The 18,411-nt window shown below is 36.7% G+C and overlaps 1 protein-coding gene across 6 annotated transcripts in view; it reads right to left on the reverse strand.

Moving 5' to 3' along the window:
- The window catches only part of STRN (striatin), a 64,796-nt gene that overhangs the window by 2,442 nt on the left and 43,943 nt on the right, over positions 1 to 18,411 (reverse strand). For 3 of the 6 annotated variants that reach the window (XM_074896920.1, XM_074896921.1, XM_074896918.1), the window contains 8 exons: positions 16,206 to 16,349; positions 13,423 to 13,559; positions 8,762 to 8,937; positions 7,728 to 7,775; positions 6,956 to 7,077; positions 5,963 to 6,130; positions 3,610 to 3,750; positions 1,247 to 1,354 (listed from right to left, as the gene is read on the reverse strand). In XM_074896920.1, the coding sequence (XP_074753021.1) occupies positions 1,247 to 1,354; positions 3,610 to 3,750; positions 5,963 to 6,130; positions 6,956 to 7,077; positions 7,728 to 7,775; positions 8,762 to 8,937; positions 13,423 to 13,559; positions 16,206 to 16,349 (1,044 nt within the window). Of the gene's footprint in view, positions 1 to 1,246; positions 1,355 to 3,609; positions 3,751 to 5,962; positions 6,131 to 6,955; positions 7,078 to 7,727; positions 7,776 to 8,761; positions 8,938 to 13,422; positions 13,560 to 16,205; positions 16,350 to 16,893; positions 16,981 to 18,411 lie in introns of all 6 variants that reach the window. The other 3 variants (XM_074896916.1, XM_074896922.1, XM_074896917.1) reach the window with 2 other exon arrangements.

Genomic DNA, 18,411 nt, shown 5'->3' on the forward strand with positions numbered 1-18,411 from the left:
GCTCGTATTATAAATACAAGATCTTGCCCCATGATTGAATCACTAACATTACACAAGAAATCATTTTTTAGATGTTTACAGTCTCAGGAGAGCCACAGTACCAGTATCACCAGCTTTGTTAGACCTTTTTTGTCTGCAAAACCACCGTGAAGCTGCAATCACTGTGCATTTTAAATATCTGCCTCTTAAGCGAATTAAATGAGTTCAGGAGTAAAATCTTGACTGGGAAGGAGGGCAGAAGCCGAGTACACTAATAAGCAATGCATATAAACTACATAAGAATATGAGATAATTTTAGTCAACTCAGACAGAATGTTCTATTGCAGCTTATAATTATAGTAATGATTTCATGTTAAAAATGAGAAATCATGGTCAAATGTTTCTTGTTGTTGCAGAAGATAATAAAACAGAAAAAAAATGAGTGGCCATTTCTTCTACTATTGATTACAGAATTACATCAATCAAATCAACTATTTTCAGCTTTTTCCTCAGCTTCCATTGGGCCCTTTCACCTCTTCTTATTTAACATACATCTAGAAAGTAACAAACTTAAAATCAATAAGCATACTGAAAGCTCTCATTCTAACTTTTAAGACAGTGCAACCTGGAAGCAGAGAAGTCATAAATTGAAGATTATCAAGACTCACAGTCAGAATACCAGATTAATACTACAATTCCTATCAAAAAGTCCTTTAAACCCAAAGAGCTTTATAATTACGCATCTCAGTGTGACTCCCACTACAAATTAGAAAAAGTATTACAAGCTGTCCAGCTGTTTCTGCAGAAGTGAGAGATTTGGAGAAATACAGTGGATCAAATTGAGAACAAGGCCTACCAGTGGACTTCTACCTCTAAGCAATCAGACAGAGGTCTTGGAAGCACTGATGGAGTGCCAGAGCTTCCTGCCCTCAGATCAAAGTAACACAGACACCACCACAGAAGAAACAGGAACATAAGCACATGAAGATTTTGACAAAGCTTTCTTTCATGTTAAGTATTGATAACCCCCACACATAAGGCATTTTAAAAGAATAGAGAGAGAATGATGCAGGTTCCTTATCACTGTGCCAATAAAGTTTTAAGTGGGCTGGCAATCTTTGGGCTCTACTGGTGATATTTCTATTTCAGAGGATATCCAATTCTTGACATCCCTCAGCATTTATGTGAACAATATTAATCAAAGTAAAATTCTGTTTATGCTTTATATTATACAACTATGACTAGGACCTGGTGAAAAGATGCATACCTGTATTGTTGTCATAGAATTTGATGTGTCTATCTTCATGAGCAGTGATACTAATTGGAAGAGTTGGATGGCTGATGACTCTGTTTATCTGACAGGAAGAACTGACTGCTAAGAAAAAACCCACACATATCAATACATGTAAATTGCTAAGTTCTTTGAAAAATTACTACTAAGAAATAAATACGTAGCCCATCTTATTTGCAAAATAATTCTTACCTTTATATAATGGAAACTCTCAGCTATAGCACCTTACGTAATGTGGTTTACTCTAAAATACTTTCCAAATTGCATGCACACAGAGGCATAGGTAAATCATACGTATGAGTATATATACAAAGAAACAAGGTCCAACTTTTGGCCACGGTTTTAGATGGGCACAGCAGGCAACAATATCAAGCCAAAAACGGAGTGAAAATACCTTTTTTGCACTTCCCTACCTCCACATTCCTCCTCTTGTCAAGCCAAACTTTTTTTGTAACACACAGAAAGCACAGGAAAATTAACACTACAAGCAGTATGTTTCCAAGCAAACAAGATTCCACGCCCTCAGTCTCACAGAGTAAAACCCACCTACTATTATTTGATAGATGTGGATTAAAATTCTTAATGAAGAAAAGGATGCTAGACTATTCATAGGAGAGCCATTTTCCTAGTCTTCAAGAATCTTGAAATATCATATATATATACACACACACACAAAAAAAACCAGAAGTTTTTTGATTTGAAATCTAGGCATTGCTGTGATGCACAGACTAGTGAAAGAATGGTCTTAAGAGAAATAGATTACAACAGAAACACAAATAGCCACTCCACAGAACATCGAAATACAGTTATTTTCTTTCATGTGGAAGTTGACTGTATTTAAACTGAGGCCAAAGAACACATCATCTAATCAAAATTCTTACTAAAATAAACAAAATATAATACTACTATAGCATTGCTTTGCTACTAAGGTGGTAAAGATCTGAATTTACATCTTTCTATAAAAATCTCAAGTGTCAGGTAGTATCAGCATTCACAGGACACTTAAAAATAATGGATGTATAAATTAAGGAAAAAAACCCATTCATATCAATAAACCCCTGTAAAATTACTAAAAGCACAAGACTGCATCATGGCCAGGTATCCTCACAGTTTTGAAATGCCAGGCAGAGTGAGGCTTATACTGAACAACGGAGTCCCTAAGTGATGGTAGCAGGGCATTTCAGGTGACTCATTTTCCTCTTGCCTAGTTCTCGTAAAAATAATTATTTTCTTTTTAAGTACATGTAAGCTTTATAGCACTGTTACGTAACTAAAGATACTAAACAGGGACTGCTGGATGTCGTACCACAGCCACATTTTCTTAAAGGAATATTACTGAATTACAGTAAGGAGGAGGTGGTGAAAAAAACAGAAGAAAAAAAAAAGACGACATGTAACTTCCACTGAATAGAGATAATTGATTCAGGACTTTTTTCAGACAGAATAGAGATGTGGGTTAAAAAAAAGAAATCCTGCACAGTAAGGAATAATATCAAGAAGCGGGATGGCACTTTCCATTCCCTCTTATAAAATGACAAGAGTCATTTAACTATTTTAAAACAGACAAGCAAAGCCAACAAGGGCATACTCTCTTTTAAAAATGTAATTACATAGTAGAATTGAGCGACATAACACTTTTAGGGGAAAAGATTATCAAAATTTTAAAAAATACTGAACATCATATTGTTATCAGATTACCATTTTGGCCTGAATATGAAACCTCATGCTTCAGCTCATTCTGTCTCCTTCCTAATGCCAGGATAAAATAATTTACTAATCACAGGTTCCTTACAGTTTCCTCTAAAACTTCTGATACTGGCCACTGCCATGATCCAAGGCATGGGACCCTGTGAATACTCTTCCACTGGACCTTTGCTTTTCTCCTACAGTGAAAACTTCAACTAAAGCCCAATTGCAAATGAGCCAAGAGTATATATAAAACATAGAAAAGGCATACCTCTGAGGTAAACTAAAAAAGAATACACAGAGACTCCCAAACTGGTAATAAATTTAACTTTACATTTTCCTGATATTAACTCTATCTTGCAATTTGGACTGAAGAGAGAATGGAAATTTTGAAGCTGCAAAGATCACTGGGCTAAATTTAAGAGAACTCTGCTTTTTCTTGTGCTTCTGTTCCTTGAAAAGGAATTGAGACAGCATGGGCTTGTTTCTTCTACCTTCTTTCAAAAGTAATAATTTACTGTTATGTCTCAAAACATAGCTTAATTCACATTATAATTTATCATGACACTGCCTAATTGCCTGGAAACATTGAAAAGACTACCAACAGTATCAATCTTAAACAAGCAAATTTTTGTTTTTGTTTTGATACATACTAGTATCCACACTGGACTCCAGGGTAAGAATTCGTTGCCGTGTCTCCATGTTAAAAATGCTAGTGTGTCCACTGTTAAATGATGCTACCATGAGGCTTGGGTCACTGCTCACAAGATCTACTGATGAAGGGATTCCCATTTCTAGAAAGCAACATAGAGAGCATTTTCATAAGATTTAGCTGGTGTAAAGAAAAGTGAAAAATAAACAAAAAATGCCAAGCAGTAAGCACTTCAATATCAAAAGGGCCATGATTATGAAAGGAAATGTTACATTTAAAAATCTACATTATGCCAATATAAACAGACTGCTCTGTAAAATCACTATTTTAAACATTGGGTTTTTTGATATGTGTATCAACAACATTGTTTACTAAGATGCTGTATCTGGAGCTGCAGCTGAACAAAAATCTACTTTGAAACTAAGAAAGAATGAACTCCCTGCCCACTCTTTCTTCCTTTTACTGTAAGAGCAATTCTCAAACAAAACTCCATGGCATTAAGTAAAAGGACATCAAATTGAAGTCATAAAACCATTTACATGACAGATGATCAATGTTATTATTAACCTGGGCAAATTCAAAGCTTAAAAACTGCCAAAGCTTTCCAAGTGCAAATTTTATACGCTGACACTGTCAGCATGGAAAGTTATACACAAATACATTATAAACTTGTATTACAAAGCTTCGTCCATCCTGCCTATTGCGGTATACAACTGATCTCCTTACACTGTAGCTATCTGAACGCTACAGGACAGAAGGCCAAATCAGCAGAGCTTGGGTATAGGAAATATCCCTTGGAATTTTTCTCCTTGAATGTGCTGTTTGCCACCTGCTACGTGAAAGGAAAAAAATGGTTGCAACAAACGCCAGGAGGAGGAGGAAGAGGTAGAGTGTGAGACACTGAATGTTAAGCAACCTAATGTCCATGGATCCAGATAACGCAGGAATATCATCACCTCCCTCTAAACCTAAAATTTATGGGAGAAACACCTTTCTTGGACATATAACCTCAGGAATGTTGCTCAGGAGTGGTGGTACTTATCTACAGGCACTCCAAAAAAGCCAAACATGATTGGTGTGAAAAGAAAACATGTACTGTTTCTGAAGTGACCTTTTCTACCACTACCATTCCTGCTTATTTGCAGCTTCCTGGTAAACCTACAACAGTTAATCTAAAGGACTTAAGTGATGACTGCTAGATATTTTAGAGAGTTAGTTTAAGGTTCTCAATAAGCCACAAGAAAATTCCATTTCAAAGGAGGATCTATGAATTTCACAACTGGGTTTCATTCCAGTTTGGAACACAAAAAACCCCAAAGATTAGCTCTGTAAAGCAAGACTAATTTCCCCTTCTCCCTTAATTTCATAGTTAAACCAAAACAAAACCCCAGACAAAAAACAAACAAACAAACAAAAAAAACCCACAACAAACACCACCAAGAAGTTTTCAAAGTAGATGGATAGGCAAGCTAGCAGCAAACCGATTACGTTTTCACAGAACCTTGCAGACCTTTGGAAACATAGCTCTGCAAGAACTAAAACACGTGAAATATTTCTATTTTGCTCAGTCTATTTTAAATGGCAGATTGGACCAGCTTTGCAGCATAATTCAGTCTTTTCAGTTATGACGAAGTTTATTTGGCCTCAAAGTTCTTCTGAAGAACCAAGGAACTATCTCAGTTCGTGGGTTGCCTTTAGGACCATCAGCTCTAAGAAAGTTGGGCAATGTCAACAGGCTCATTCTAGAGCACTCACTCAGACAGCAACTTTAAGAAATTAGGCTCTAAACAGTAGAATTTTGATTTGTGCATGATATTTCAGTAACCTAATCCAAAAAAGCAAATTTTTTCAGCTAGCAGTGTTTAGGATGACTAGGTTATTGCTATTTAGTTAATGTGCAAACTTAGAAATTCAACTGGAATCTGTATTAGAGGCACAAGGAACATAATCCGGAAGGTACAATGCCACTGGCCTCAGACAAAGCACCAGCTAATCCAAACCTCTCTTGGGGGAAGAGAGTTTTTCATTCTGGACGCACCAAAAGCAAAAGCCTAATGGAAACTCAGTCTGAATCTGAAATATGGGGCTAATACATTGTACTTCATAGTTTTGGTAACATCAGCGGTTTACCTGCAGCAGTTGGCTTTTAGCTGTATGTGACTGCCCCCCTGTGTATAGGTATCTATTCAGCTGGTGTCAAAGGAGAAGGCACCCAAAATGTACTCTTCCCAAAACCAGTCATAAAGATATAAAATCCAGCAAAAACAACAAGAAGGATTTCTATTCAGTAGCCAAAATTATGGCACTCTGAACAGCGATGCTCATAAACTTTAAGGTAGGGCAATTTTCTTTACCTTGATTATCATTAAATATATTGAGAGCTGGCGCGACTTCTGTAGCTTTCCATAGACGTATAGTGCCGTCTGCTGAACAGGATAGCAAACGCTGGTGTGCTCCACTGTAAACCAGACCCCACACTGCATCTGTATGGCCTACAAAAGCACCTCTTAGAACAGATGGATCTGTGAAAAAAACAAAACAAACCACATTTCAAAACAAAATCTGAATTAAGTCAATAGTTGTATCATGGTCTGTGTTTATGGATGAACTTTTAAGAAGACAGTCCATAAAAAAAACCCAAGACCAATCAGGTCATATCAATACAGAATTGTCAATTATTCTTGTATGAAGATGCTTGAATTTCATCAGCATATGTGGCATTCAGTTATCCAGTTACAACTAATGGAACAAAATCATATTTCAGCAGAATGGACAGTATCAAAGTTGGCAAAACACACTTTTGATTTTAAAATTAACTCTCAAACAACCATTAAAGGCACATCAGTCCCTTTTTTTCCAGAAGTCAACTTTGAGGTCAACCACATCTGAAGCTACAAGAGGTGAAAATGTTTTAACACACAGACACAAGGCTGCCATCCTTTCAGACCTGGTAAATCTTACCCAATTGGGCTTTTTAAGCTGTTTGCAGACAACATTAACAGCTTTAGACTCAGACTATACAACCTCTTTTTATCTCAACTGCATCAAGATTTGTTGAAGAAAAAGAACATTAAAATACACATTTGCTGTATTTGCCAAGTATAAAGCTTAGTCCTACACTTTTTCAACCTGTTTCTCAAAATTGTGATGACATCAAGGCTTTTTTTAAGAAAATGACAAATTTTATCTTCTCATCAATCAGCATCTGTATTAAAACTGAAGCCAACATGCAATTTTCTCCTTTAAATTTTCAAAGAAGCATTAACTACAAATGATACTATTTTAGCCATGTTAACATTAATGTCACTAAAGATATCATTTCACTTGTGCGTGTGAAAGCAACGTACCATAGGAGTCATAGGGGTCAATGTTCGGGTTGGTTGTATTCCAGCCATGGATGAGGCCATCTGTTCCCCCACTGTAACACTGTTCACCATTACTGCTCATCACCACACAGAGCACTGGTCCACTGGAAGAACCCCACCCCCAAAGAAATGTTGACTATTAACTTTTTCATTATGTGAAAAACAATGTAAACAAATCTTCAAAGTTAGATACATTCACTTGCTGCAACAAAAATTCTGCATAGCCAGATCACATGCTACAATACTTCCCACAAAAAAACCTCCACAGTATTTGGTAATGTAACCACAATCAGGACAATTTAATCATTATGCAGATGAAATAAGAAAAGTGTCACAGTTTTAAACTATAGGCTGTGTTATTTTACATAAACATCTTTTTTCCCTTTTTTAAAGATCTAAGGCTCTTATGAAATCAGTTCAGCAGGTTTAAATGCACTGCAAACAGCTTCATTCTACAGATGGACATACCTGACAAAAAGGCAAGAACTGCAATGATAAACAGAGCACCTAGTCAAATTTGAACTATATGTTTAGGTTTTTCTTTTCAAAACCGTGGTGTACTTAGCTCCAGACACAAATAATTATGCAGAAAGGAGATGAACATATGCAGATATTTTAAATAACATGGGAACTAAAAGCATCACATGAAATCACTAGTTGACAAGGTGGAAATTATTTTTTTGAAAAAATTCTGTGTCTGTTTACAAATCATATATTTCTCAAAATATGACAATGTTTCTCAGGAAATACTCACCTATGTGCTCTGAAGGTATATATTGGCTCTACATCAAGAGAAGCACTCCTAAATGAAGTACAAGAAAACATTAACATGTATACGACCTTGCACAGTGCTTTACAAAGATGTGCCAGAATTGCTAAATTCTTAAAGTCACTGATATGTCCTTTGAAGTGTTTTTCCCACAACATTCTCTCCCAACATGATTTTTCATATATCTAGGAATTCTTTGCATTCTTTCAAAATATGATAGGATTTGTTTGGTCGGTTTGGTATTTTGTTTGAAGGCCTTCAAGGTAAAGTCCACGAACTCTCACAGACCAATTAAAGCAGTAGGTAGGTACATCAATGGTGGGGAGTGGAGGGCCATCAGTATCACATGGAACATATCATTAAGTGTTACAAATCCCTATCAGAGCAAAGAAGCTTATGGCACCTTGTTTTTATATCAGTGCTATAGCATTGTTACAAACTACTTCAAAAACTGCTGTTCTGGACTTTACCAGTCCAGTGCTTGTTACAGACTGCGGGAAGACCACATGCTTTGCCTAGTCCTCCTAAAAGACATGATGTCATCCCTCACTACATTAGCCCCACTACGAATTTGCTCTCATTTCTGAAAATACCCAGCAACACAGAAGAGAGTGTACAAAGGAACCTAACAACATCTCAAAATTTAAAAGCTGTACGCATGTATATGCATATATGTCTATGCATATATAAAAAAATGCATTTTTACACAGTGATATACACATGCAAGCAAACTAACAGGCCACATACAAATATTTTCTCCAGTAAATTAATTTTCCATGTTATCTACAAGGAAAATAGAAAAAAGTGAATAGTTTTCACTTTCACAAACAAAGCACATTCACAAACATGCATGGATTCCTTCTGGCACTCTTTAAAAGTCCCCATTCTTCTCCAAGAGCTTGTTTTCCTACTCTTAAATTAAAGAAACAATTCTGATTGACTCCAAGGGACATACAGTGAAGTGGCATCTACAATTTTTTTCTTCCTTCATAAACAAAGCAGAAAAAAAAAAATCTTACTTTTTTGCTGGTGCTGTTTTTTGTAAATTCCACATTTTTAATGTATGGTCCTCGGAAGCTGTTATTAAGACTGGTTCAACTGGATGAAAAGCGAGACCTCTTATTCCATCAAAGTGACTTCTTAATGTGAATTTGGGGTTCCAAGTCTTTCTCAATGCATCCTTATTGTTTGCTATCTAATTAAAAAAGAAATGCCAAACTTGTGATTAATCTGGAAGGCACAATGAAAGGAAGAAAGCAGAAATTTAGTTTGGCATTTTCAGAAGATGTCAAATTACCTCACCCACTTTTCATAACAACCTGCTCTCGAGCAACAGTCCATTTAACACTGATCTGACAATTCAAAATGAGAACAAAGGTCGATGTATTCCACAAAAGCAACAAATAATGTCACATCCACAGTAATATATTCTGTGCAAATCTGAAATATTCCACATGCCTTAAATTACACAATTTAAAACCTGAAAAGTACTTTTCTGACTGATACTGCTGTAAACTCAGCTTGGTATTTGAAATCTGATCTATGCCTATCAGCTCATTCATTAACACTGGGCCTAACTCAACCAAGTTGTGGTCCCTGAATATCTGAAATACCACTGACATGGCATCTTGAAGTAAAGATCCAAGAAAAACAGAGAAGTATCTAAGAGAACAGAAAGAAACACAACTAACTTACTCACCTAAGGCAACACAAGCTCTGCAATAATGCAAGACAAGTAAAGCTTGCCAGGGAAAAAAAGAAAAAAAGGCAAAAAGGACTTGGCTACACACTAAGAATAAAACTGGCAAGCAATAAGCTATCATATACACAGACACAATTATTTGGCAATAAAAGCATTTTAGCAGATTCAAAAAGAAAGCTCTTAACAAAGTAACAGTTGCTTCAACATTGCTCCTCTGAACAAATGTTGACATAAAATGCTGAAACAGATTTTTATCACTGTCAGTCCACACTGCCACAGTTATGTTTACCTGCCCATAATCACTGCTGATGGTGGTTATGGAAAATCAGGAAAACAAACAATTGCAACTCAAATGTTGATGATTTCATTACGTTGAAAGCTACAGATAAACCCAAATAATTTAGTATCCTTCACTGCAAAGAAGAGACAACTGTTCTGAGCCACTTCAAGAATCTACATTTTATTCTGAAATGTGGGGAAGTTTAAGAACAAAAATGCTTTTTCTTTAGTTTTGTTACTTCTGGATTTAATAAAAAGATGCTTTAATTAAGAGGTTCTATAGATTTTAAACAATGAGAAAGGAGTCTAACAAACAGCAGATTTAGCCTCATGATATTTCTTAGTAATTATGTACTGTCTTGCTCAAGGAGGCATGTCAGGTTCTTTGCCAGTTTATTGAGCTGAGGTGGCTCAATAAGGGAACAGACAAATGCTCAAGTTGGTGCAAGGACAGGGCAGGACTGCAATGTCAGCAGCTTTGGCAGATTTTGTGGAGATTGGCCAAGAAAGTCTCAGCAAAAAGCATACAAGAAGTACAGAATATTCACAGATAACTGGAGAGGAATTTGGTTGCCTCAATACAGGCATCTAATGCTGATTAGGTGATGGAGGGAACCTTGCTTGCCCTCCTGCTCCCATATCAGCAGCACAGGTCCCATACCACATCTGCAAAAACCACAAAGACACCTCAGCCTAACAGTGCATGCCAGTTCTGGCCGGATAATATTCTCCATTTGCTTCTCATTCATTCAGAGATGCTCTTCCAAAGGAGTCCAAGATGATTAGCTTCTAAATTGGGAAGTAGATAGAGGGCAGTCCCAGCCAGCAGACCAGCAGCAGAGGTGAAAACAGATCCTAGCCCTGATGCACACTGCCTGCCTGGCAGCACCACCATCACTCCATTTACCAGTCTCTCATGAGTTGGGAAAGGCTGGGTTACTAACACAACAGCCAGCCTCCTTTTCTCTTCCTCCCATTGAAATTTAACAGTGAGGTAATCCAAGACTTGAAAAGCAGTTGTGGGGTAGGAGGATGTTCAACCCCAAAATTAGCACCCAATCTGAATTTGCCACTAATAGTAATATTTGTGTGTACATAGACAACCTGAAAACTCCGGAAACAGCAATGATATGCAGGAAGTATTATGGACACCACTCTTGTTCAAAGTTGCACAAAATCAAGCAAGAGTCTACTGCAAGTCCAAAACCTCCCAAGTCAGTACATAGTATTAAATGTAATGATTTTGTAGTTCAGATACTCTTATGTACAGTAATCAGTCTCTTATAATTTTATGAAGCTTCTTAATCTACCCAGAAGACTAGGGAAAAAACCCCAGAACCAACAGAAGTGAACATTTGTTAAGACAACAATGTGTAAAGAAAGGAAAAAGAAAAGATAAACTTAAGGGAGTATTGGCTAGCAATCTGGGAAATTTCACCTTGTTAGACACTCTAAAAAACTTACCACAAATAGAAGATTTTCTCTTTCAAGTTCATAATGTCCATTAGCAAGTGAAAACCATTCTTTATTTTACAGACAGTCAAAGCAACGTGTAAAAAACTTGACCATGAGGTAGGCTGATGCTGCCATGTTTCAGAAGAATCCAATAGAAATGGCAGTAGGACAAAAGGGACTGAAAATAGGAAAGTGTCTGCAACTCTTGAGAGCAAATACATTCAAAGTCCTCAACTTCATTCTCCATGATTCAAAACTGACACTTAAAAAACCCATATTAAATTTCCACTAATCCTACCTGATAGATATTTGGCAGCTGGAAAAAGGTGTGAAGTAGTCCAAAATAAAACCAGATTATATTATTTGTAAACTAAACTTCTAGTGAAATTTGAAAGCTGAAAAACTAGCCTTTTATTTTGCTTCAATAAAGAACACAGTGACAAGAGCAATGAGCTTTGTAAACAACTTCTTTTTTTTTAATTTTTAGCACTAGAAAAAGGTAAGAGTTGAGGTAAGCATGACTATGAATTCCTGATCACAGGACTTCATGAAGGCATTTAACAAGTGAGCAAACAGAAGTTAATATTCTCAACCACACAGAATAGGATAGGCGTGGATAAGGAAACGCTGTATTCCATAAATGAAAGCTGTTGGTTTGGGATATGGAGACATGGACAAACACAATACTTTATGGGGACACTTGAACAATGAGGTCAAGTGCTGAAAACATTAAGATCTTGTATAGATGGGTTAGGCTTGTCATGTTCTCTGAATTTAAAAAAAACCCCCAGCATCTAATTCTTAGGTGTAACTGTAAAAGAAATTAAATTTGTACATGATCTTACCCCTTTTTGAAGAAAAAGTCAGGGAAGACTAGCAAAAAAAATTAAGAGCTGATCCCTGGTTAGGATATAACACTAAAATACTGAATTTTAACAGAGATGTTCTATATCATTGCAATCCTGGTGATTCACAACACATCACATGCTAATGAACTTGCTATAGTAGTAGAGCACATATCTGCAGTGTCACTCTCAAAATGTGTGTAAACTTTTATTAACTATGTAATTTATTGATTCTCAAGTACATACAAGGGTAGAACTTCAAAGTAAGGACCTTCAGGTTATTTCTGAAGTCTCAGATTTGATTTGTGACAGTAAAATCCCAGATGGTGATTACTTAAGAGTCAGATTTACTGAAGGGTAAGATTACTCCCCAACACACAATACTAAAAAATCATCTCTGAAATACCTCAACCTTGACAGAGCTGAGCAATGCAATAGCAAGATTAATCTGGAATTGACAGATCACAAAGAAGCAAATTATTAAAGTAATACCTGACATATCTTTTCCCAAGAAATCAGAAATACAGACAAAAATTACATATGACTACAAAGAAGGAATTTTAGGAAATATTTTTCATAAAAAGGGAAAGAAAAAAAAGCCGTAGGCTACACACATAGCCACAAAAGTGCTGGCCACAAGAGCCTCCTAAGTAGTCTCTAGTCCAGCTTGCCATATTGAAATGAGACTATTGCCCACACCACGTAAAGTCACAGCTCTCCCCCAGCCAAGTCTTGAACACCTCCCAGGAAGGGGATTCCAGAGATTCACTTTTTCCCCTAATGTTCAACCTGAACCTCCCAAGCCATAATTTGCTACAGTTTCCTCTTGTTTTAACACCTGAGGCTATGGAGAAGCTTGACTCTGTAATCCTGTTAAGCACCCTTCCAATACCTGTAGGCTGCTACTCGAGCACCCCTTAGTCTCCTAACAACTGAACAAGATGAGCTCCCTAAACATCTTCATCAGTCAGATGCTGCGGGACTCTTTCCAATTTTTCTACAACCCTCTGAAGTGGCAGGGTCCAAACCTGCATACTGTTATAGCCTCATCAGGCCCATGTAGAGGGGACGTTAACTTCCCTCAATCTGCTGGCCATGCTACTCCTAATTTTGCTGAGTGTCACTGGGGTTACAAGAACCCAACAGTATCACTACTAAATACATTTACTTTCAATTATTTGAATGACACAGCAGGCAAATGAGAGAAGGAGAGAGGCTTGTAGAGAGCTTCGAGGCTGCTGTGTATGGGAAGAACAGATATGTCAAGCAAAAATTTGTGACATCCTCTGGCAGCATAATTTCAACAGGAAAATGTTTTCTGCTGAGCCTAACATGTAACTTGCATCTGCTTTCAGCAAGTAGACAGTAGAACCTTGAGTTACCATTAATAACCACTTACATCATAAGTCAGTGAGTCTGCCTCATTGGCTACTGTAAGGCCTGCCAGCTCTCCAAGACCCAGCTCACTTTCAAGGGCTTCATCTGTTCCCATAATGAAAGACTTCCCTGAAGAAGGAGGGAATGTTAAAGCTTCCACTGGAAGAAAACAAAACAAAACAAAATCCTGAAAAGTGGGTTTGTGCAACATTGATTAATAAAAGCATACTCTCTACCTCCAAAATACTGAACATCTCTCAAGTACTTGAGGGCAAAATTCTAAAAAGATGCATAGAAAATAGCCATTCTAAAGATAATCACTGTACTTACCCATAAACACTACCCTCTGAACATAATACTTACACGAGGTGTGCACGACTCAAGACAGTAAGTGTAACTAGCCACAGGAAGGATGAGTACATTACCGTTCACCCATATATAATGTAAAAGTAACACAGAAAAGCTCAGGCCCTTCCACAACTCTGCTATAAAATATGCAATTAGGCTCTGGAGAAGTAGCAAAAATACAGACAAAAATGGCTGGTGGGAGCATCTGGACCCTTCGTAACACCATACCCAGACATGTCCAAAAGCATGTCTACAATGAAGCTGTTTACATGTGCTCCAATCCAGCAACATGACTAGAAGCTGACAATTCATTGCTACTTGTAAAATCAGTTTAGCACTGAATTCCAGGGTTTTACTAGCAGTATCCAAACTTACTAGTTCACAGCTGCTACAGCATGCCTATAGGAGCTCCAGTCACTGCAACATAAACACATCCATAGGCAGATTCACTAAAAATGTGAGGATCAAAGGCTAAGAGGAGTACAGTTCACATACAAATACCACATAAGGCTCCACATCAAGTGGTATGACTCAAAAGCAGCTGTGCCTTTACCAGCTTCCCTGTAAAATAACTCTCCAAGTCTATACATCACAAAAGGGGGTCTAAATAGATGAAAACGTGTTATTGTCTGGACACAAGAGACTTCACCCAATTTTATATACCTTTTGTCTCAGATTACAAGGGTTTTTCAGTAAATTATAATTTTTTCTCCTTTTAGCTACATTGTAAATACAAGCCTTGGCAAATACTCTTGCTACCAGGGAGAAAGAAAAGGAAATGCCATCTCATTTGCAGTTTCTTAATTAGTCTAACAGCACCAACACTAAGTTAAAACCAAGCAAACTATGGTTTACAATGAATTGCCTGATCTGTTCGGTCTGCTTCCCTCTTGTCCCAAAGGCACCAGGTTCAGAGGCTATTTATTACATTCCCCTCCAGTCCACCCAGCACAAAATAAGCTAGTATTTCTATAGTCGTTCTGTTCCACACTCAAACCTCTCGAGTGTCCTGTTCGCCTTCTGATACTTTTTACTATCAAACAAAAGCCCTTCAAGCTCTACTGTTTGATTAGGTATCTTAGTTATTACCTTTTAATCACAAACACCTCTTACCTTCTTCACCCTGAAGCCTAAACTATCATTCTCTTTACCTCTCTTTTGAACTTACAATGTAATATTCCACTCAACACTCAATACATACAGGACATCAAATCTGAAGAGTTATAAAAGAATAAAAATATTGTATGCCAAAAATATAATAGTCTCAGATTTCTAAAGGAATACACAGCTAACAGTTTGACTCAGACTGATAACAATCAGCCATCCCCTTTTGTTTTTGTGAGAGTCCATCACAGAATCTCTAAACTAAAAAACATGTTCTTGAAAGGACATGAAAACAGAGCTCTGCTAAGATGGCTCTCGGTTTATGTGAGAGAAGCTGGAAAGGAAACATTTAACAAAAAATTCCTCCACTTCTTGAAGTGTTGCTAAGTTACCCCCTTCTTTCATAAAGAAAGCCACTGAGTATGTAGGAAATGGAACTATTGAGATCTTTGGTAACTATGCCACATGCCGGGTCTTTTTATGCATCTTAATTATAACTTGGCTGACCTACTTTTTCACACTCATTGAAAGACTGCTAAGTGAAACCCGTGCTTTGCTCATTTTTCAAAAGACATATTTACCATTTGAATAAAGAGCACAAGATATGATCTTCTACAAATTTATATAGCCTCATATATTTATTTTATTATGCTCCATATTATAGGAATTCAAATGTGGAAACAAAGAGATGATTTAGCAACTTTCAGACATAATACTAATTAAGGTAGCCACATGCCTCATTGCAAAGATATTTGCTTTCCACACTTGGGAGTAGCTGCTATGAGAAATTTTTTTAATTTTTGGAACACATTATGGAAATGAATACACTGGCAAGCTCTAAGACAATCTCTGTGATTCACTACACAATCACCACGTGCATGTAAAAGATATATCTAGCCACTTGCATTTACATGCAGAGCCTCTACCTTTGCACTTAAAAAAAGAACACATACATATGTGTGTGTATGTATGTAATATATATACATACATTTAAAACTATGAGGAGAAAAACAGATGCTCTTATATAATGAGAGTTTATGTTCCACACTTGACTGCCAGGCCTGAGCAAGTGACTTGAGATCCTCATATTACAAAGTCATCAAGTGCCAAGTGAGTTTTTTCCATCATGTTCAAAGGTATTCAGCCAAGACTTTACTGAGGTAGGTGTGCTGACCTTACTAATAGTGACTGGAGGGGAGGAATGGGAATGCCATTTATCACACTTAGACAGAATTCATAATGCTGAATCAGTATTTGTAAGGTGCGTGGAAAGTCTTAGAGCATAACTTTTAAGCAAAAGTAACTTTAAACATCTACCCTTTACAAAGGTGCATGCACATTTTTAATACTTACCTTCATCTGTCCTGTTCAGCTCGTGTTCAATGAGCCTTGAGCTACTGGGCCTAGAAGAAGGTGCAACAGATGGCTGTAATGAAGGTAGATCATCAACGTCTCTCAAGTTTGCAAGCATATCTTGCAGCTTTGACCTGTTGGGCCCTAACCAGAAAAAAAAATAAATTAAATGCATAGTTCATGATGGCACTACTTATATCAGATATGCTACTGCAGCACATGCAACAATGGATCCTACCTTGCATTATAACGTTACCACAGAAAAACTAATGAGCAACCTATTTTCAGCAGTAACTAATCATCCAGCATGAAATGAATTTCTTGAAAAGAAAGTGATAGAAGCAACTGAGAATTGTGAACGCACAATTTTCCCCACATTCATAAACTCATACTGCTACTTGCATGGGATGCTGAAGAATGCCTTCAACTGATTCACACTGATTATTAGAATATTTACTTTTCCCAAACAATAGCTGACATTTGTGAATATTTTAAAATTTGTGCATCAGGTACTTTGTGCAGCATATTCTTATGACAACATGATTATTTTAAATTTATTTGTGCACTAGTGTAGTATTGTGAACTATATAAGCCAAAAAGTTATATTAAAATATAAATGTAACTGGATTCACCGGCCTACTTCCTGAAGCTACATATGGTGAAGACCCATGCCCTTCTTGACACTTACCTGTGCTTTGCTCCATCATTTTCCCACATCCCTGTTTTGACTGTTTTATATAGGATTGAGGCTGAAACATATCTTCGGTAGTTTTTCCTGTTGTAAGTTTAATTAAGAATGGGAAAATGTCTTACCCATAGTCCATTATGTTTTTTCCTAGACCAGTAAATAATACAGCTATTTTTAAGCAGCTTTAACACAGAAGTGTACTCTAATATATGTATTCTCTCATAAAACCATTCTATGATTCTATTCTCTTATTACTTCACAGGAGCGTTTACTACAGCCTTGCAAAATCGTAAGTTTACTAATGCAGTTGCAGATTCTATGTTGTCCACCCTAACCATAATGACTGAATATAAACTAAATAGTATTTAACTTGTCTGTCACAAAAACATCATTTGATTCAGGAAAACATTAAGTAGGATTTTGCAAGATTGTTTTACTATTATATCTGATTTATAAAAACAATATTTTACTTAGTAGCACTTCAGCATCTAAGAACCATTTATGATGAGATTAAAGTCATAGAAACAAATTTTGTACAATTCAATGCAAAGACATTTAGTCCCTTCTTTTTCCCCAGACTTCCTCATATTCTTCTTCACTATGTCCAATATCATAAATAGCTGAAAACAGGTTGTGATTCTTCCTGCTTTTTCTGCACTGATGCCCTTCCAGCGGCAGTTTGTCCATGGAAAGATGCTTAATTTCTGTACTGCAGTAAATCATTTGGTCTCCCAAGATCAAACCAATCAAATCAGTCTTAAAGGTATTGTAAATATACTGAGCAGTAGTTATCTTCATGAAGGAGCACTGGATGTCCAAGTGCTGCCTTACATCAGGAATTCTTCTCATAAATATATGAAACATGTTCTAGTAATATCTATGTCTATATTAACAATTAAGTTTTGCTATCAAAAATAAAAAGCACTCAAGAGCTGTTCAAGAATATAATGTCAACAGCTTAATTACATATTTTCTTCTAAGTTAACCCTACAACTATTTACCCTGAACTACACAGCACATCTGTCTGTTTTAAAAACAACAGACAAGTTACAAAAATCAAATTTCATTGACATCATATATCGGTATACCCTCTCTATCTTAACTATAAAGAAATTTAGAATCAATTTTGTGAAACACAAACACTTTAGTTGGCCAGCTCAGCTTCTTGTCAGACTTGTGATTAATTTCCAGGAACTTAAACGATTCCAAAGTTGACAAAAATATCACTTGAGAAATTTAGAGTACAGTAATGATTTACTTTTTTTCCATAAAAAAGGAAAAAAACCGAGGTTTAGTTTGTGTATTCGATAGCATAATTTCAGCTACATAATGAACTGCGGAGCAGCAGCTTATCACAAGTATCAATACAAAGAGTAACAAAGCAAGTCAGCCTCCACAATGCGAGGATCTGACACCTTTTGCATCGTTATGCATGTCTCTTTGGAAGTGAGAATTTCCTTGGTATTCATAAGCATCTTCCCACAAAGGGAGAAACATCCCTCAAATTTCTTACTGGGC

This window comes from Athene noctua, chromosome 1 (genome assembly GCF_965140245.1).
Source record: "Athene noctua chromosome 1, bAthNoc1.hap1.1, whole genome shotgun sequence".
Taxonomy (NCBI): domain Eukaryota; kingdom Metazoa; phylum Chordata; class Aves; order Strigiformes; family Strigidae; genus Athene; species Athene noctua.